The 20,958-nt window shown below is 39.6% G+C and overlaps 1 protein-coding gene across 10 annotated transcripts in view; it reads left to right on the plus strand.

The window, feature by feature from the left end:
• plce1 (phospholipase C, epsilon 1) overlaps positions 1-20,958 on the plus strand; it is an 86,421-nt gene that overhangs the window by 4,046 nt on the left and 61,417 nt on the right. For 9 of the 10 annotated variants that reach the window (XR_008302933.1, XM_053238608.1, XM_053238612.1 and 6 more), the window contains exon 2: positions 15-1,311. Coding sequence is in view for 8 of the 10 variants with exons in the window: in XM_053238608.1 (XP_053094583.1) it covers positions 220-1,311 (1,092 nt within the window). In the remaining 2 variants the exon portion in view is untranslated. Of the gene's footprint in view, positions 1-14; positions 1,312-17,010; positions 17,911-20,958 lie in introns of those variants that run through there. The other variant, XM_053238616.1, reaches the window with a different exon arrangement.

Consider the following 20,958-nt stretch of genomic DNA (forward strand, 5'->3'; position numbering starts at 1 on the left):
CCTATCTCTTCTAGCTTTTGCAGGCCATCAGATCTTGAGAGAAGAGTTTGGAGAAGACAGGGCTGAGCATTACACAACCTGGGAGTGCCACTCCTTATTTTGGAACTAAATTTTCCTTCTGCTTCCAGCAAAAGTGACTCTTTTGGAACCGAAACAGTTTTTAAAAATCCCTCTATCCAGCTTTGACAGCCAAAGCTCTGTGATTGAGTGCTTAGTGATATGAGGGTTTGTGTGGAGGAACAGGTGGGAATTGGACTACCTAGCATCTCTGTATCTTCGGAGAAGGCTGCTGTGATTCTGGGAGTCAGAATGGAGGCGAGAGTGGCTTCTTCTTCATTGACAAAATACAGAAATCAGATGCTGTCTTTTGGTTATGAGGCACATGAGAGAAGAAACTCTGAGCCACTCATCCCTTGTTCATGTTCACATCATCTACATCTAGCAGAGGATTGCTGTGACTCTAAATCATCTGAACAGATACGTATGGACTGTGGTGCAAGAAGCACTTTGGACACCAGATCCAAGAGCTTGGACAGCCTGGACTATGTACACAAAGACTGCTGTTGCAGCACAGTTTTATGCCGCCGGGTGGAGGGATTGTGTTGCAGCCAGCCGTGCAGCACATGTGGGCCAGTGGAAACAGACGGGTACTGCCAAGAGGCCTCCTTTCAAAGTGGAGGCTGGGAAACAGGGTTTCCGAGGAGAACAGAGGGGTTTTCTTCTGCCGCGATGCGGCTCGCTGGAGAGTCGCCAAGCCTGGATGAGGAGAGGCTCGGCACCAGGAGAATCAGCTTACCCACGCCGTTCGTGTCGGGCTTCCACTGCACGTGTGCCTATGGTGCAAGGCTGGAAGCAGGAACTCAGGACCGAGTAAATTTGAATTCTGCCCGTTGCCACAACGGTGTCTTCTCAAGCCTGGAGAGGCTCAACAAGAGATCCAAAGTAAGGTGCTTGAAGATGCCCTGCCAGGCTTCCACAACCTCAAAGCCTTCCTTGGCTCACCAACACAGCGATGGTGAGGCTACAGCCTCAGATAGTGAGTTTGCTCACAAGAAGGAGCGGTCCACTGTCCTGGTCCGGAGGTACCTGAAGAACAACCAGAAGGTCTTGAAGAAGGTGTGCACTGGCACCAGAGCGATTGTGAGGACCGGTCACATGTCAGACAGAGCATGGCAGGCTGCTTATGGAAGAAAATGTCGTTTGAGCAAGGACTGTACCTTTGTAGACATGGAATACAGCAGAGTCCTCCAGGCCATCCAGCTGCAGGTCTCCAGGGCTCTTCTCTCCTATATAGGGGTCAGACTGGAGCAGGTAAGATTGTTTGCTCTGCATAGTCTAAGCTTCATGTGGGATGAATGGTTCCTTTGTGGTCAGGGCTTTATGAGTGTTATGAATAGGCCTCTCTCACAGAGTTTTTCCCAATTCCACGGCTGAATTCGGGATAAGCGTGGAATGCTCATCTTTGAGCAAATGCACATATATTAATCGATTGTTTTGAACATACTCACTGATAAGCTGATGTGTGTTGTTGTTTATGTTGAGGTTAAGATACTAGACTAGATTAGATATCACAATCAGTCTTTGCCAGAATGCTGATATTGTTTTGGAACATTATCAAAAATTTACAAGTGTTTAGGCAAATTAGGTTTCTAATTAAATATGCATACATTTGAATACTCAAATCACAAAAAAATTCGTTTGATGCGGTTAGAATTTAAAATTTACTTCACTGTGAAGACACAAGAGAGACTTTTACAGAGTAGTTTGTTGGATATATTGATTAATCAAGAAAATACTGTATATTGTTATAAAAACAGTTTATTCCATCCTTCAATATAAAGTCTAATGTAAATCCAAAAACACTCAACTGTTTGCAGAATTCCTTTGTAATATCTTTCTAATTAGTGATAAGAATGAACATGTAAAAATATCATACATGCAGGTCATCTAGAAACAAACTGATTTTGATTTTAAAAATACAATGCGGTTTAATGTGTTTCCACTGTAGCAAATGTGGTTCACGAGGTTTATCAAAGGAATTTGACCTGCATATTATAATGACACACAAATTGACCTAGAAGTAAACAAGCCTTTCAGGGATATTTGAAATGATGTGTTGGTGCTGTGGGTGGCGCTCTTTTCAGTTGCCAAGGTTCAGATAATGTTGCGGAGTTTCAGATAATGCAGGTAGTGCTGTCAAGTGTAAAAATATAAACAGTAAAATTAACATTTTTGTTGAGTTTTGATATCTCTGCTGCTACAATTACAGTCTCTGCTGCTACTTACAGAAAAGCCGTTATAGATGTTGTTTATCCAACCAGAATTGTTGGTTCTACCTGTAGTGCCTTGCCTTAAGTTTCAGTCTGTTTTGTTCTACACAACCAATATATAGGGATTATTAACTTGGGTGACTCATCAGTTTTGAATTGAGTCACTTCAAGTAAATTTGCAGTGGAATAGTTCAACACTATAAGAACATTTGTACTCATGATATATGTCAAGGCTTGTGTTGTGTCCTGGATGCCTGTTTTCAATTCATGTTATTCCCTCAGTAACTACATTATGATGTGTTTTAAAACACTGACGTTTTTTTTCCCAACATACTGTCTCCACAGTTGGCAGTATTAGTTGAATCTGACTAATATGAGGAACAGGCAGTGATTCTGTGGATCCCGAGCCCAGTGGAAAAACAGCAACTAGGTTTTTCCTTAATATGACAAATCATTGATATGTTTGCAATCCTGTAAATGTGTCAAGCCCATTGAGAGCAGACAACGCATGATTTCATTTATTTAGGTGCATAGAAGTTCTTGCAGCAATACAGGGTTATGATTTATTAGAAGGCCACCAAGTTTAGCAATTGGTCAGAATCGTAAGCAGAAGCAGATCTTGGACCAATGGCCTTGTAAAATCTGCTGCTTGTTGTGCTTAGGATCATTACAGACCGTTCTTACTGGTTAGGACAGTGGAGCCCCTTGTTTAAGATCCTGCTGTGGCACTGCACTAGTTAAACACATTAGCTTTTTATTGCTCCTCTGTGGCACCAGACTGTGGCATACTTTACTACTAAGCTCATTTTTGACTTGTAACAGGAACAATGAATAGGTTATCTAAATTTGTATTGAAATTTAAAAAAAATTGAATGATTGTTCCCATATGTAAGGGTGAGATCAGTTAAAATCAAACACATGCTGTTTCTGTAAAGTCTAAAAAGACGTGGGTTCTTATGTTTTGTTATATATATTCCAAAGACATCACTAATTCCAATTAACTGAAGAGATTTTTCTTTAAATCTGCCCTGCTTGGTGTAAATATCACTGAGCTGATCCTGCATGCTTTTGAGGGTTTAAGCTTCTTGTTGTGGTCGTGCAGTAAGTGAACATACCTGTGTTTAACACTCAACCAGGGGGGAGATGGAAAGGGGGGAGCGGCAGAGGAGAAAGAGAGCTGCTCTGTTCCACCAGGCCAATATGGAGCCTCCAGAGACTTTGAGGTTCAATAGTGAAGGTGCACACAAGCCAGCATTCTTTCCATGTGAGCTTAGGGTGGTTGTATTGAGCACAAGCCCTGCTGTTTCCACGCCAGAATAATTCACATAATTTAATGGGCTGCCGAATTATGCGGGCTGCTTTTCCATAATGTGGTTCTTTGTGTGTTCTTGTTGACACAATTTGGCCTCTTGCTTCTTGCAGGTCACCTTTAACTGGAGAATAAGTCTAAGCCAGAGTGTTATTTATGTGGCCTGTCTTATGTTATGGGCTATTTAATTATAGGCTTGTTTGCTGTTCCTGCCTGGTAGAAGGATAAATATTGTTTCCACAGCTACCCTGGTTGTGGCCTTATCTTACCTTTTATTAGGTGATTTAATTGGTAAGGATGCTTCAGGTCAGTCTCTCACGCTCTCTCTCTCTCTCTCTCTCTCTCTCTCTCTCACTCACTTTACTCATCTCTTCAGCTAGTGCACACCTGGCCTTTTAATGAAACCCCACAGTTGTCCTTCCAATTAGCCTGAGATCCTTCCTTTCATTTGACCATGAGCTGTTTGCCAAGTCCACTCCATGGTTTGCTCTCAGTAATTGACTTGGCCGTCAGCAGATGTTTGCCAACCCCAAACCTCCCTCCTCTCCGGCTCTGCATTAACGGGAAGTCCTTTGACACACAACTGAGAAGCGTCTGCTAATTGTCTATCTCATAAAGTAGCCATAGGAGAGGAAGTACAGAGTTCAAGCCTGGACCTCTCCTGCCCTTGGCTCTCCATCCTACATTCCCTGTGGAGCACAGAACAAGACGCTGGGGGATTTTTTTTTTCTCTTTTGCCTTCTTAGCAAGGCTTATGGGACTACAAGGACTAGAACAAGTCAAGGCAACACACTGGCAGCCCGTGAAAACAATTCTCATATTCATCGACTGGATTGTAGCTAGTGGTTTCCTTCATTGTAAGAGTATGAGTGAACTGAAAAACTGGCAAATGGGGACCGCTGTAGCTTTCCTTGTCATCAGAGGAAATGAGTGCAGAGCACTAGAGTGCAGCAGTACAGGAAGATAAATACAGCCCGGCAGAGCAGTGGTATGTGATTCTCTGATTAGTGACTGTTATACAGTGGCAGCGCTGACACAGTTCTCCAAACAGGTAATGACTAATGACTGGCGTGATAAGAGTTTTTATCATCAGCAGCAGCCACTGATGGTGATGTTAATGGGAGAATTCAACGCTAGGCAGTTCTCAGGGCAATGATGAACAATGTTTAACAGTCGAAGGCCATGCACAGCTTGCCCAAATTATAGTACAGTTTTTAGCTTCCCAGTAACGGGCTTTCCATCAACCTGTATGTATTTATGAAATATAAAAATTTAAATGAAAACATCAGAAATTTATTAATAACTAATCATTTCAGACTTATTTTTATGCTTGGAGGAGATGGTATTATTGTTGAATGGCTAGAGAGAAGATACCTTCAAAGGGGGTGGAAACTAGTAGAGATGTTGAAAGTGTGTTGCAGTCTCTGCTTTACTGTGTGTGCTTGTTTGGAGCCTCTTTAGGATATTCTCATAAAACATACAAGCTTGACCCCCAAGATTAGCAATAACCTACAATTCATATGCATGCAACATCAATGACCCATCTGCACAGATGTCCAGGCCACACCTTTGGCTTTCGCTATGCGCTAATGGAATATGGGGGTGGGGGCAGTTGAAGTTGGGCCAGCTATTACAGCTCGTTAAAAATGTGAATTCGTGGGATACTGAACAAACAGCAGATTGTTTATTCTGGCTCCTTTTAACATTACAGAGAAATGATTTATTATCACAATATCTGGTGTCACCCAGTTGAGGATGAGTTCCCTTTGGTTCTGGTTCCTCTCAAGGATTCTTCCTCATGTTGTCTCAGGGAGTTTTCCCTTGCGACTGTCACGTTTGGCTTGCTCGTTAGGGATAAATTTAAAATCTATATCCGGATTTCTGTTCAGCTGCTTCGTGACAATGTCCATCGTTAAACAAAACAAAATTGAATCGAATTGAGTTGAATTTGCTCTGCAGATACAGTCTACACAATTATAACAAGTGTAAACTCAAGTGTTTGTGCAAGTGGAAAAAATAAATGTACTTGGTGTATTTAAAAAATGGAGCAGGATGGTTGGGGTAACGTTTTTACTCTTGTACGTTGTGTGTTTCAATAAGTTTATGTGTATGTGTATTGAAATGATGATTAAAATGGAAACCTAGACTGACTAAAAAAATGCCTCAGAATGCTTTCATTGTGAATTGGCCTCAAACGAATTGTGGGGGAGATGGATTAACCTGAACTCATTTGCATGCTGTCCTTGTAGCTTTTGTTCTGAATGAACAATGCTAGTGTTTTTTATTGAAGGTTGAATTTTTTTTGTTTTGTTTAAATTTGTGAATTTCTATTTGTGAAAACATGATTGTATACAGATAAGCAGTAACACGTTCCTTCCTATACCAGCACTTTTGAATCCCACACTATGATATGCACCAGTTTGAAAATTACAGACCTGCCAGCTTGACATCCTGTCACATCCTGTGTAAATTCTTGTACTGAACCAAAGGAAGTGACGCTTTCTGATAAGACTGAGCTCACTCTCACTAGCGCACACAGCTATCATCACGACCTCCCTGCCAAACACAATATTGGACAGGACAGAACAGAACAGGGGGCATCAGATATCGGCAACAGAGTATGCTTTGTCTCTCTTGATCTTTTCTACTTTATAAGCTCATACTTATCCTGCTCCTGAGACCAAGAAACTCTCAGACTGACATCTATAAACATCTCTGACTACCATCTTTGACCGCCTCCTGTAACTACAGCACAGGTTCCCAGCCCTGGTCCTGGAGTACCCGCTGTCCTGCACATTTGAACACGTTTTCTCTGCTCTAACACACACACCACAGTTCAGGAAGGGGTGTTAATTAGCTAATTAGTTGCAGTAGGTATGTTGCAAGCAAGAAAAACTAAACTAAATATACAGGATGGTAGTAGTCCAGGACTAGGTTTGGAAACCTGTGATGTACTGTATAATGACGGCAGTCATGAGTAGTGTATTTGTATCCTTATCACTAAATGATTCCATAAAAAGTAGAAATTTAAAGCTATGCGATATATCAGCAGTCGCTGATTTCCAGTAAATTTTGGTGCCTCCCAAAGTTTCTTCCTCCTTGCTTCCATCCTAAGGAGTTTTTCTTGATACAGTCATCCTTGGCTTGCTTAATGATGGTTAAGGAGTTGATATCTGTAAGATACTTTGACATCTTGAGTACTTGAGTTGTCTTGTAAAGACCGCTCTAAATTTCAACTTCTGTTCAATTCACCACATGGGCTAATGTCTACATGTCTGATGCTCCTTTTTTAACTTGAACATCCGAATGGCTTTTCCTAGAATGGCCTTTCCTGGCCTTTCCAAGAAATTGCTGATTTGAGTAATAGTTGTAGCTGAGTACACACAAAGAGACTGAGAGTAACTTATGAACATTCATCTTGACAGAAGTGTATATTGGTTGGAATTTTTAGAAACATGAACCAGGATATCCAAGTGTTGCCGTATATATCAAGCCTGTTTTGACTTGTTTTTTTCCTGTGGCATAGGACTTGCCTGGAAACATTGCTTGTACTTTTGTAGTGGAGACCTGTACAACAAATCTCTCTTTGACAAATGTGAAAACGCCGTAGGACACTGCTTACCGAAAGACCATGACTCAATTCTAGTGAATGTCGGGAAATCTTCACTGCTGTGTGATACACACGTGACGTTGTGAGACTGACATAACACCAAGTGTCAGATGTGTGAGCTGGTGTAAACGTGGCAGGACAGCACTGATTATACACAACTCTGGACAGGGAAGGTATGCCAGTTCATGCTGCTGGTTGAGTGACAAAGGGACTGACAGAGTGACAAAGGCAAGTTCATTTTTCAAGACTAGTATGAGATGACAAAGCTCAGGGGAAAAAAAAAAAAGAATCAAAAGGGCAGAAGAATCCTCAAAAGCAGGTGCTCCGCACTGCTCTTGGAAGGGCCTTGCAGAGCTAAACAACTGGTCTCCATCCCACTGTTTGAGCTGCTGTTAGATTTTTCTTGCAGGGATTAACCACTGTTTATTTGGTAGAACGGTAATGAGACGAGCAGACGCAGATGTCTTCTTGAAAGGCTGCTTTAAAGTAGGAAAGGCGTTGTTTATATGGACTTTCAGATGCCTCATGAGCTTAGGGCACACTGTGTCTTAGCATGAGAGACAACGTGGATATAAAGATAATTGAAATAATATAAAAAAGCAAGTCTAACCTGTAGATTTAAGGTGTATAAGGTGAGAAGATCGGCAGTCTGGGAGAGCCTCGGAGTAAACTCGTTGCTCCAGTTGAGGTAGTTTGGGCAGCTTACAAGCATGCCACCTGGTCAGCTCCTGCTGGAGTTGGATGGAGACCCCAGGGCAGACCACAGATCTTCTGCGGAGATTGTATCTCACAGTTGGCTTGTGAATGTCTGGTGAATGTTGAGCAGGAGCTGGACACATTTGGTACTGACCCAAACTCAACCCCATCCAAGAAAAACAGAACAGAAAATCATTGAATGAATAAACAATATATTGGTGCACAAGTAAGAGCCCTCGTGTTAAGGCATCACCTCATCTTAATAAGACGTGACAGTGCAGGCTAGAACAACAGCAAGGTTTTCTAATGAAGGGAGATCGTTTAATGTTAAAATGGAAAACAGGATTGCCGAGCATTACCCAGCCCTGCTCATGGGAGTGTACCATCCTGCAGGTTTGCCGTTCCAAACCTAGTCTAACACACCTGGATTTGATATTCAGATGCTTCTCTAGACGTTGATTGGCTCGATCAGGTATGTTGAAGTCTGTTTTCAATTTTACTGCCATCAGGAGCAGGCTTAAAATTCTCCTCTCGTGACATGTTAAAAACATTTTGACCACAGTGAAGCAGCTTTTGTGTAGCCTAAAGTGTTACTTCTGTATTGAAATGGTAAATATCTTCATTCTCCCTATTTTATACAGCTCTCTGAGAGCTTAATAATTAGCCCATGAAGCAAATTAAGTGTGTTGGTTCAGGGGCAGCACAGAAGTATGCAGAGCGTGGGCTCATGAGAATAGCTGGTTAAAATCAACAGCTTCTCAGACACTGTGTTGTCTAATGAGCATTGTTGCGCAGGGCGGTGAATGTGGAGGAATGTGCCTAGCTGGCCGCTTTTCACAAAACCTTCTGGAAAGACAATAACCTCCTAAACAGCCAAACCAAAAGCAGGGAGTCTTTTAAACACTACAGAGCTGTTTGCATAAACATAATGCCACCATGTGGGAATATTGAATGTCCTAATTTGTTTATTGGCCTTGTAGTCAGCTGAATGTGCTTCAGACCCTCTTTAATAGTTTCTGGCCACAAATGCCTAATAGAGTGAAGTAGAAATGCATCGCAGTGAAGGAAACTATGTTTTTCTGTCTTTGAAATTTCAATGTTTGAGCATGGCGTGTGAGCGTGATTATGTCTTGGATCCTGGGAAAGTGGAAAGGGTTCAGGGCAACATCCCTGCTGAAGTCCCTTGAGGGATGGAGCATTCCCAGAAGTAATCTGGGATATGTGTGTGTCTGTGTCTGTGTGTATGTGTGTGTTCGTGTGTGTCTCCATGTGTCATGGAAAGCAAACAGCTTAGAGTTCAGAGAAGTTTACGCTGTGTAGAGACATTAGGCCACTGACGAAGAGAAAATGAGCTGTTTAGTCAATTGATTGACAGGTCTGCATTCAACACACAACATTTGAACTATATCTCTTAAAAATCTGCTCCTACAAGGTACTTATAGCGCTGCATGGATATTAGGACTGATCGATGGAATTTCAAAGGTTTAGGCTATTTGTAATCATTATTTATTCAAAAGCAAAAAAAATCCACTATTATTTTGTTTAAGATCAAATGGTTTGTTTTTGGAAGACTATTGGAATTTTCTAACCTTTTTGGCTAATGGAGCTTTGTTGCTTGATGTAGATAAAATCGTCGGTCATTAGGGGTCAGCAGAGGTCTGTCACCAGGATGGTACATCCAGAGCTTTTTCATTACCATCATTTTCCTGAAAGTGATGGGCCTAACAGTAAAATAGGTGAATTACATAATGAATGTGACAGCATAATTTACTGTTGCTTTGTTCTGCTCATTAACTTATTTAATTGGATGTGATTTCACTGATTTTTATGTATGTAGTGCCTTGTTTAAGAAATGTAAATCTATCTGAAAACATTACTGGGTAAATAAATAATTACTTTGAAAGATTTATGAATAAGTTAGGTTTATGAGTAAATTATAATACTGTCTCCTTATTATTTTTTTTAATGAAGTCATGCTGAATAAAGGTTTATAGAAAGCTTCCCCTATCAATAATTTCACACGCTTTTAAAGGTATTTCTATGGGATGACTGCTATATAGTAGGCCCCTGTATATGTTGTTACTATAGAAATAATAACATACTGGAATGAGGGCATTAATACATACCTTGCAGCCAGCTGTCATTTGTTAGGAAATTAATCAGCACCTTCTGACCAGAATCAAGCATTCAGCAGCGCTGAATATGACGTTTATATACTTGATAGTTCCATTCAGTGTATTTCTGACTCATGCCCAGTGCTCTCAGGATAAGCTCTGTATCCACCGCAGCCCTGACCAGGATAAAGCGGTTACCGAAGATGACTGAGTGAAAAAATGTCCGAGTGTGTTATCATAGATGCTTCACCGTATTGTCACTCCCAAGATATATTCTGTCCTATCTGAAATGCAGGGTAGATTTGAATTTTTTTAAAATACATATTTAAAAGAGAGTGGCATGTGTCCTTTACAATGTGGTTAATATATCTGTTTTTATGTTGCTATACCTATTTTTTTTTTTAAAAATGTAGGACATTTCTGAACCATATAATAAATTTCGAACTGGGCCAGTGGTTCCTAACACTGATGTCCCTGCCCAGCAAATGTTGTTTTCGCTGCTATAACTCACTCCCTGCTATAATCCAACTAATCATCTAGTTAATATGTCATTTCTGAGTCAGTGTGGGTGTGTTGAAGCATAGCAACAGTAAAACATGCAGTGCAGGGTTCAGAATCACTATTCTAAGAAATTATAGTGAATTAATTTAAGATTAGCACAAAACCTAATGTAGAACAATTACACAACCAGAACACAAGAATAAGACTACTTACAGAAGCACCCAAAACCTACTATAGACATTACAGTAAATGCAAGTAAGCAACAACAATATTTCTACATTTTAATATGGCAGTTAAAGTCTGTGTTTTGGGAACATTTAAATGAACAATGTGCCTACACACCCAATCGCACAATGCTTATCACCGGATGAGAGTTCTGTTAAAGTTTTTATAATTTGGCAGCCACAACTGAATGAGATATACACGAATATTTTTTTATTGATTTTTAAACCAACTTTAGTTAAAGTGCAGTGCATCTGATATGGAGTAGAATGCAGATGCACTATATGGCCAAAAGTTTGTGGACACCTGACCATCAATCCCATTTGTGGTTCTTCCTCAAACTGTTGCCACAATGTTGTAAGGACACAATTGTATAGGATATCTTTGTATGCTCTAGCATTAAGATTTCCCTTCACTGGAACTAAAGGGCCCAAACCTTTTCCAGCTTGACCTGCACACAGTGAGGTCCAGGAAGACATAGTTTGCCAAAGTTGATGTGGAAGAACTTGAGCCCTGACCTCAACCCCACTAGACACCTTTGGGATGAATTGGAAGAACGACTGAACCCCAGACCTCGTCGCTTGACATCAGTGTCTGACCTGACTAATGCTTTTGTGGCTGAATAAGCACAAATCCCCTCAGCCATGCTATAAAATCTAGTGGAAAGCCTTCACAGAAGAGTGTTGGTTATTATAACAGCAAACGGACAACAATCTCTGTATTAATGCCCCTGGTTTTGGAATGGAAACACATGGGTGTGATGGTCAGATGTTTGGCCATATAGTGTACGTGTACAGATGTAGACATGGAGTGGTGGTGCAAGTGTATAGCACAGACTTAAAGCCCGCATTGTGTAGCTCCTGTAGAGCGTAACCAGTCTTTGTGTCTGATGTTGGGTGTGCATGTTGTAGCTATATGTCTGCACATTTCAGGTTTTGCTAGTACGAGCTTATCCTGTCTAATCTACTGACAATACTGTTGTGTTGGTTCATGGGATGTGTGATATACCGAAAGCATTATATATATTAACAAGGACCAAGAGACAAAAGGTAGACCAAGATACAGAAATAGATTTTTTAATGTTTTAATATAATTCTCCACGTGTTGCTGTGGATTGTAATGGAGTTAGTGTTGTACAACTACATGTTACTGCTGCATGTCCTTGATGTTGAAGGAAGATATACAAACAGCCATATTAAGAAGCCATATAATGTATAATATAATTAACCAGGCGCTTGCCCAGTCAGTCATGCAATATATCATTATATTCAAGCGCACAGACTGCTGACTTCTAAGGGCCCACAACGCAGATGAGATTTGTCTTTAGTTTGATTAACAAGGCAGCAACAACTGAATGAGAGATGATTTTTTTTTTTTTTAACCCAATACATACTGATGTATATTAGGCTTGTGTGAAATTTATTATGAATTACCATTGTAAAAAAAAAAATCACAATTAACAATTTAATCCTTCAGAACTGATATCTAATATGTATTGATAGCCATACAAGCACATATTAGATATCAATACATATTAGATATCAGTTCTGAAGGATTAAATTGTTAATAAATTGGTTGTCTAATGAACAGATGTTGGAATGAAACAAAACATTTCGGACAAAAGCTTCTTCATCGCCTGTGTAAACAGAGTGCCTCTGAGGCTGTAGTGAAACTAATGGATATTCCAGATGCTGATGTATAATATAAGATACATACATATATTTACACACTTTATATATAAGTATGTGAATTAATTTAAAAATAATTTTGGAATAACTGATATCACCAGCAGATAAAGGCAAGTGCAAGTTTATATTCAATCTATACTCCTAAAAACATTATCCTCTGATCTCTTTGAACAGATTAGTCTTCCCATGTGCACGTTTATAAGGTTACTTGTTATCCAACCAGACTTTAATAAATTGTTTGGCTTCTTCTCAGATTTTACCTGACTTAGCATTAACATTATGGAGTGAGCTGCGCAGTAAAGAAACGAATGACCCTTAAATGGCTGTGAATGCTGCTCAGTTCTGCCCCCTTCTGATCACATGTTACACATTAGTCTCTCCCACTCTAAACAAGCTTCTCAGGAATGGTTGGTATTCCAAGTGTTTGATCTGTCTACACAGTTGGACCTTTTCCAGATTCCGTTGGCTTGCAGGATGTCAAGGATATCCGGTGTCATGTCTAGTCTTTCACAACACTTTTGCCCCTTCTGCTGCACCCAGAATAAGGAATGATGAGATGGTACATCTTTAATGTAAAGAATCCGTACAAATATGTGCATGTCTCAGAATGAATAAATAGGAGGACGGCAGTATTGTAGTGCAGTGGGTAGCGTTGCTGCCTCATAGCTTCAGCGCTCCTGGTTCAATCTTCAGCCCAAATCTATGTTCTCCCCATCTCTGTTTCCTCTGGGTTCTCCGGTTTCCTCCCACTGTCCAAAAAGGTGCAGCTAGGTGGACAGGCTATGCCAAATTACCCCTAGGTGTGAATGAGTGTGTGCATGGTGCGCTATGATGCGCTGGTGTCCCATGTGGGGTGAATTTTCCCACCTTGTGCCCAGGGATAGGCTCGGGATCCACCATGACCCTGACCAGGATAAAGTGGTTATTGTAGATGAATGAATATTACAATAATTACATATTACATCATTGTTTTACTACATTTGTATAAATATTTTCTGTAATTGGTGTGATGGTTATAACAACGGTTCATATTCTTATTATATCAATTTATATAGTGCCTCAAACAAACTCAGTGTTGCTTTAGAGAGGATGCTGACAGCAGTACAACACATTTTGAAAGAACTCAAAGACAGAAAGGTTTATAAGGAATATCAGATTAATATGATGTATTGATGCAAAATGATAATGTAATGTAATATGAAAAGCTTTATAGCCTAAACCTTTTACGTAGTAAACACAATTATTAGATTGCTGTCTGCGAGAAGGAGAAATACAATGCATCTTCAGATTTGAAAAAAAAATCTTGCAGGAAGCTGTCGTTAACCTGCTGTTGAATGGGTCAGAGAAACCACTACCCAGTGATGCTGCCTATCCAGGAAGCCTTTTCCTGAATGTAACAGGGTTAGTTACCATACTGCTGAATTGCACAATATATGCAGCGTGTTTTATATGACAGTGGATGATGATGGCTGTGCTTTCTGACTTGCTATATAGGTTAAAGAAGGGGTTGAAGTGTCCCTTGGCTTAAGAATTCACAAAAGGCTGTGTTCATTTATATAGATAAGTTGTTATAAATAGATTTCTGGAAAATCACTGCCTGGTAAAAGCTTAGTAGGTACAGGTAATGTAAAAGTAAAGGGATAAAAAAAGTCATATGCTCTTGCTGTTCTATGTAGATGAACAAACTACTGTGTATAGGCCTGTTTATTGTGTTTGTGCTGCTCTTGTCATTCCACTGAAACCAAAGTATAGACAGACAGACAGACAGACACTTCCGTACTTACCTGCTTGCGTATTGACTTTACTCACTGACTTTACCGTTTCTTGTAAGAGAAACTGCATACAGAGTTTAACATTAGGAATTTGCTTATCTCAGTATGCCACATTCTATATAATACTGACATCACAGCTCTGAGTATCGTCCACTTGATACTCTTGATACGCTTGATGCTGTACTTGGATACTCTTTTGATACTGACATGTTCACAGTACCCGAGCTGGCTCTCTTCAAGCTTCTGATACAGCTACTGAGGATCGAATTGGTACATCGCTACTTGCTGTTTTGCATTGTAATTTGAAGGCTTGATATTTGCTAGATTGTATGTGTGTATATAAATGGGATGACACTAAAATAGCTTATACATGAAAAGTAAAAAAAAGGCTAAAATTAGAATTTTCCATATGTACACACATGTACACGGTACCGAGTAGCTTAGCTTGGCAAATCAGCGCAGGAAAATAAGTGATACAGTATGTCACATAGACACAAAATATATGAAGTACGAAACAGTGAAAGGGCGGAGGGCTGCTGATTCACCACACTGGATGTTTAATGTTGTCAACATTCCCCAAATTGACCTTAGTATTATAATGTTCTATCTCAGTTAAGAATGAATGGGAGACAATTGCTCATAATGCTAAAATCAGAAGCTGAGTAAAGGTGCAGGTTATACAGATTAGAGGACAAGGTGTTCATAGTCGTATGTTTGGCATTTTCGTGTTTTTATTCCTGTGTTTTTTTTTCCCAGTAAAATTGATTCGTCCTTTCAAGATTTAAGGATATAGTATTTGATATTTTTGTAAACTGCAGTTTTAGTGGTCATGGTGTAATACACAGACTTGTACGTGGCAGATACTAGTGATGAATCAGATACAAATTCTCTGCATTTTTAAATAATGTACCATAACCTTTCACACTGAAACCTGGAAATACCGGTTATGCTTTGTTGGCGAATAAGCAACAGCACTTGGCTCGTTCAGTATGAAAGTATTTTCATTGCAACTTACATTATCATTGCACAAGAATGTATTTTTGTCACTCCTTGAAGCTCTTGATTCTTCTCCCATCATTGTTATTTTTTGCCGTATTCATTTGGGAAGAGGCCATATAATGTAGACAGCATTATTAGGAATAGTTTATACTGTCAAAAAAAGTCTGTTCTGTTTATAATGTGCTTTTAGCACTGCTGTTATAGTGATTAGTGTCGATTTAACGCCAATTCTTCCTTTTCTATGCTCAGTAAAAAAATATTGTGTACAGGGAACAGAAATCACTAAAATTGCTTAATGAGGTCAATATTTAGCTACTTTTTCATCCATTAGTTACATAAGGGATGAGGTATAGTAGGTATGCTGTGCTGTTTTTAATGAAGAGATCAAGAACATCATACTCGGGTATATTTAAGCTTCAGTTCTTTACTGTCCCACTAGGAGGCAGTGTGGTACAATATCAGAATGCTTCTGAGAACAGTTACAGAGCAGGGAAATAGCCTGCACTTTGTGGACCTTACGTATATTCTCAGAGTAAGACCGTTTTTACGTCTACTTACTACACTGATCTAATACTTGATGAGATGATTGAGGATGTTTTCCTGGAAGATGGAGGTTTGCCGCTCTCACACTGCATTGGAAAACAGGTTCATAGTACCTCTTCATGACCTCCTCAGGATAGTTTTGTTGCTTTGCTTCCTGTTTTTTCCTCGCTGGCAGGATTGTCCATGTTTCACTGTTATCTTGCCATGGTCTTGCCATGTCTCTGTATTCTGTTATTGTCCATCTTTCTACTATCCATTAAGGGTTTTAAATAATAGAAGAATTCAGAAGAATAACAAGAGCATGTTGTTTAATATTCATTCATCTTCAGTATTTATCCTGATCAAAGTGGCAGTGGATCCGGTACCTTTCCCAGGACCACTGGGCACGAATCAGGAATGCAGCCTGGATGGAACGCCAGTCCATCGCAGGGCACCATCACACACATTCACACACTCATTCATACCTAGGGCCAGTTCAGCATAGCCAGTCCACCTCCCGTCATGTTACTGGGAGGTGGGAGGAGACCGGAGAACCCACGGGAAACATGGGCATGGAGAGAACATGCAAAACTCCACACAGACAGTAACTTGGGCTGAGGATCGAAGCAGTTGTGAGGCGGCATCATCACTGTGCTCCCGGCTTGTTTGATTGTTTTTCAGCAGTTATGATTTTATATAACATCTCTGTAGATACAGGTAAAGCTGTAAAGAACATCACTAACAGTAAACACAGATATTTTTTATGCCTCCGCCACTAGGTGGTGGAGAAACTGTGTTTTTGTGTTGTCTGAGAGATTCTTGTTAGCACAATATCTCAAGAACGACTGGTTTAATGTTTGTAGGGTTTAAATAGTGTTATCATCGTAACAGGGAGATAAAATGATTAGATTTTGGAATTGATCCAAAAGGGGTCAAGGTCACAGCAAGGTCAAATGTCTGAAATAGTTTTTTTTTCTTTAATAGCTTCCTATCTATTTGAAGTATATTTTAAGAGGATTTGAGGCATACAAGAAGGACTAGACTTTTTCCTTGTAGTAGTTGTACGCCATATCCAATCAGCAACAAACATGGGATATTAAATAACAACCTACGCTTTCCGTTTTGAGTTAAAGTTGATATCTTTTTGATTTTGCTTTTGTGTTTTTTTTTTTTGTTGTTTTTTTTTTACATTTGTAATAGTGTTTCATTTCGCTTTTTTTTTTTTTTTTTTTAAATGGTTGATTGCTGTTGTATTTCTAAATTCTCTGTTGTGTTTTTGATTTCTTAATGTATTTTGCACTGATGGCCAACCTTACTCCGGACTGGTAGCTGTTGTGCGATAGGTCTGCCTTATCGCACATCTTATGGTATAAATTGCCAGTTACACTGTGCGGGAAAAATATAATGTTGTTTGGTGACTTGAGTTTGAATTTCTTTGTGATTTATTAACAAGATAACAATTATTTAGACAAACAAATCCCCCCCCAAAAAAATAAAAATTACATCAAGTGCAGACATCATATAGCACTGTGTGTATTAGTGAGGATTTCCTGTTGTCAGTTCTCTTATGACCAGCAAAACAACAACAGCAAAAAGATTGACATGGCTAATGACGAGGATCAAGCTGCAGTCCTTTGCTGTAATTCTCTCTTGTCTAATTCCCTCATTAAGCCATAATAAAGAAAGAATTAATGTCTACAAAGGCAACTAACCAAGCAGTTCATGCACATAAGATGAATGGTTTATTAGTCACGGATTTACATACAGTCAGGTTTATTAACCCGGTTAGAGCTCTATCTTCTGAAACCTCACGCTCTTGTTCTGACTGTTTTTGGGACACTTCTTCATGTTTAAGGAAAGTTCTCGTGGCCGATTTGTTTGGCGTCATGAGAAGGTTTGCAGCTAGTCGCTGATAACATTAGATGGATGTGAAAGTGAAAAGGCCACAGTGAGGCCAAAATTTAAACTGAGGCTGTCTAGAGATTACTCCTGGGCAAGATTGCATCTCCCTTGTATGATTGCCTCATAGCCAAATAAGGGGAGCCCGCCCAAAAGCTAGACTAAAAGCTCCCCCAAGTCCCTCCTCTGGTTTACTCCCCCGGTCTCTGCAATTGACATATCTTCACTCCTAGAGGAGGAACACTAAGAGACTACACTACTGAGCTCTGTACTGAAGTTTATTGACTACATATCGATGGCCAACCATAGTAAGTACTGAAATAATCCCATTTGAACAACTGTTTTGCCCTTGCCGTAGATTCGAGGTATTTATTTCTCCTGCTCATTGATTATGAATGAAGCAGTTTTGCTAAAATTATTTTACAGTGTCTCCTTTTCTTTAAATTATTTCCTATATTAGGTGTATTATTTTCTACAGTATGTAGGCAGGCGTTGTTTCTTGTTAAAAACATACCAGAATACTTTACTGAATGCTGTTATTTCACTTTTAGCTTGCTGTTATCTGTCAGTGTCGTGTGTATTGATAGTTGTCCGTACTTGACAGGACCTGACCAATCGCATCAGGGTCAGTCAGGTTTGGATAAGTGGTTGGAGGTCGTAGGTCACAGGTCAGGCTCAGGTGTGTCTGCATCCTGGAGATTTGAGTGACATGGATTAGAAGTTTTTTACAGAATATCTGGTCACTGTTATCATCGCAGGTGCCATGATTGGATGCCAAATCTTTGTTTGGTGGTGTTTAGATTTGGCGACAGTCAGATTTTGATTCAAAACTTGGAGCTGTGATGTGGGATAGGTAAGATTTACACAGAATGATCTTGGGTTGCATTTTAAATTTCAGGACTGATTAAAACTTTTCTTCATGTCTTGTATTAAATGGACTTGTTTGCATCTGTTATAGTACTTATTCTTTTCTGAAAGGTCCGCTGGCTTTATAAATACTAAATTGAAATGAAATTGTTACAATTATAATGATTATTATACTTATGATTGTTGTTGTTGTTATTATTATTATTATTATTATTATTAATAGAAACCCTCTGATCAAACATGTTTTGTATTTTGTGACGAGCAGGCACATATTCAGTTTTTCTGTATAAAGGAGTGAGGAGTACAGTGTGACATCGTAAGGAAAGCGGTGTCTCTCTCTGTTTCCTGCACTTGCCCTCACACTTTCTCCTCTAATGGGTTCCAGGTTTGCTTCGTCACTCTCGGCTCCATGTTCCACCCTCTGATTCCTCCGAACTATACTCTGTATCTTTCCCGCACTCCTGCAACGCTGTTTGTTTTGTTTTCCCATGGCCTTCTTGACTTTTCCGAGTGCGACCATGACAAACATGATGTGCATGCTCGCTGAGTCTTCTTGTAGTTTTAGTTTCCAAGCTAGACTGTGTAGTGTGTATATGTGCACTCTGTGTGTCTAGTGAGACGGCCCCATGTGAAATTCAACAGGAGATTAGGAACCTGTGTGTGTGTGTGTGTGTGTGTGTGTGTGTGTGCGCGCCGCAAGTTTGTCTGTGTGTGTGTGTGTGTGTGTGTGTGTGTGTGTTTGTGTGTTCCCAAAGCAGCACTGCGGCTCTCCCTAAGCATCAGCTCTGAACCTTTCTTTCTCTGCTGCAGCGGCTAATCACGCATGTGACTGTTTTATGCAATTAAAGCCGACGGATACTCGCCAGTGTTTATACAAAAGGTTGCGATTTGGATTCGCAGACGATTTTGCTGACAAAAGACCAAATCTAGTTGTGCTTCGTGAGTAAAGCTTGCTTTGTTTTAGCTGTTTATTATTTTTTTTAATAGAATTGAGAGACAAAAATGTTACATTTGGACCAGACAGTGTTTTTTTTTTTTTTTTCTTTTTTTTTTCTCAATTAATTTTTGCGGTACCCAATTCTGACTTTGAATTTGACTACACAAAATAAAATTTCTAATGTTAAAACTGACCCTTGGGAAAACATTTTGCTTACATGATGTGTTAAATATTTATGAAAGTTTTTGTTAATGTACATGTCAGTGCCCATGCTTTGTAAATATCTTTCAATTACACTGCGTATTTTATGACTTGAAGGGGTGAGCACGAGTCTTTATCACGTTTTTGTCGAAGTCTGACAGAGAAAGAAATGGGCCACACACTCAGCAATCATTGTTACATGTGCTGTCCAGTGACCAGTTTAAAGTCCCCTAGTGACTTGCTTGAATTGTGGGAACAAGCCCTTGTATTGTTGCTCTTGTCAGCAGTAGTTGTTGTTTGACTCTGCTCACAGTGACACAGTGGGCATTTTTTTTTTTTTTTTAGGTTTTTGCGTCTCGATATTGTTAATAAGCACTTGCTCTTATTGTGAATAGTCAGTTTTATTGTGTGTTTGGTCCGTCAAGTAGGTGCCAGTCCCAAACATTCATCTAGGGTTGGCTCTCAGTGGTGCGCTGGTCCTCAGGTCAGGTGCACTGGACAAGAAAGTAGGGCAGAAAGCTTCTTTCAGGAGATTTAGATTTTTCACATTTTTTTTCCAGAGTGAGAAATATTCCAAATTGCTTTAAAAAATCTATAAAGCTGAATTTCTAATATGAATTATTCACGTCTGCCTTTATGGACTGCATGTGCCTTTGTGTGTGTGTGTGTGTGTGTGTGTGTGGGTTTGTTTAAGATGTGTGTTTGTCTCTGACATTCAGGCCAGATTTGGTTTTATTCGATGTTTCAGTCCAGAACCACTCAGAGAGAAGTCCATTAATATGAAAAGAACTCTTTCATCCTGCATCCAGTCTTTTTATTTATTTATTTTTTCATTTGTGCATGTAAGTGAAGGGCAAACTCTAGAAAGAACCATTCTGATCACCTACTTTTTGTTCTGTTGTGGACTGTTTAAACTAATCAGAAAAAGCGTTCTTCGGTTTGTCTCTCTGGGGGACGTCTTTAAGGTTTCAGAGAGCATTTCATTTAAAACTCCTTTAGGAAGTGATCAAGGGTACTGTGCCTATTTGTCTACGGTTTCTTCAGTATTTTTGTGATTATTCTTTTGTGTATTGTTCTGTGCTTTTTTTTAAAAAAATGTGTTATATAAATTATGTATATTAATTGTATTATAATTATCATCGTTATAAGAATGCTTAAGGAGCACTTCTTTCTGTATTGTAGCCTTTGGAGCTGCATGTGCAGGATTTCATTGCTAACGTATTCATAGGCCGAGAAGAAGCTTATTAACATCGGACAACCACTAGCTATGTTAGCTCTGCTAGTTAAAACAGAAACCCTGCTATCTCGTCTTGATGGTCAGTCCAAATTGTGTTGCTATAAGCATATTTCA

Source organism: Pangasianodon hypophthalmus, chromosome 12, assembly GCF_027358585.1.
Source record: "Pangasianodon hypophthalmus isolate fPanHyp1 chromosome 12, fPanHyp1.pri, whole genome shotgun sequence".
NCBI classification, from domain to species: Eukaryota; Metazoa; Chordata; class Actinopteri; order Siluriformes; family Pangasiidae; genus Pangasianodon; species Pangasianodon hypophthalmus.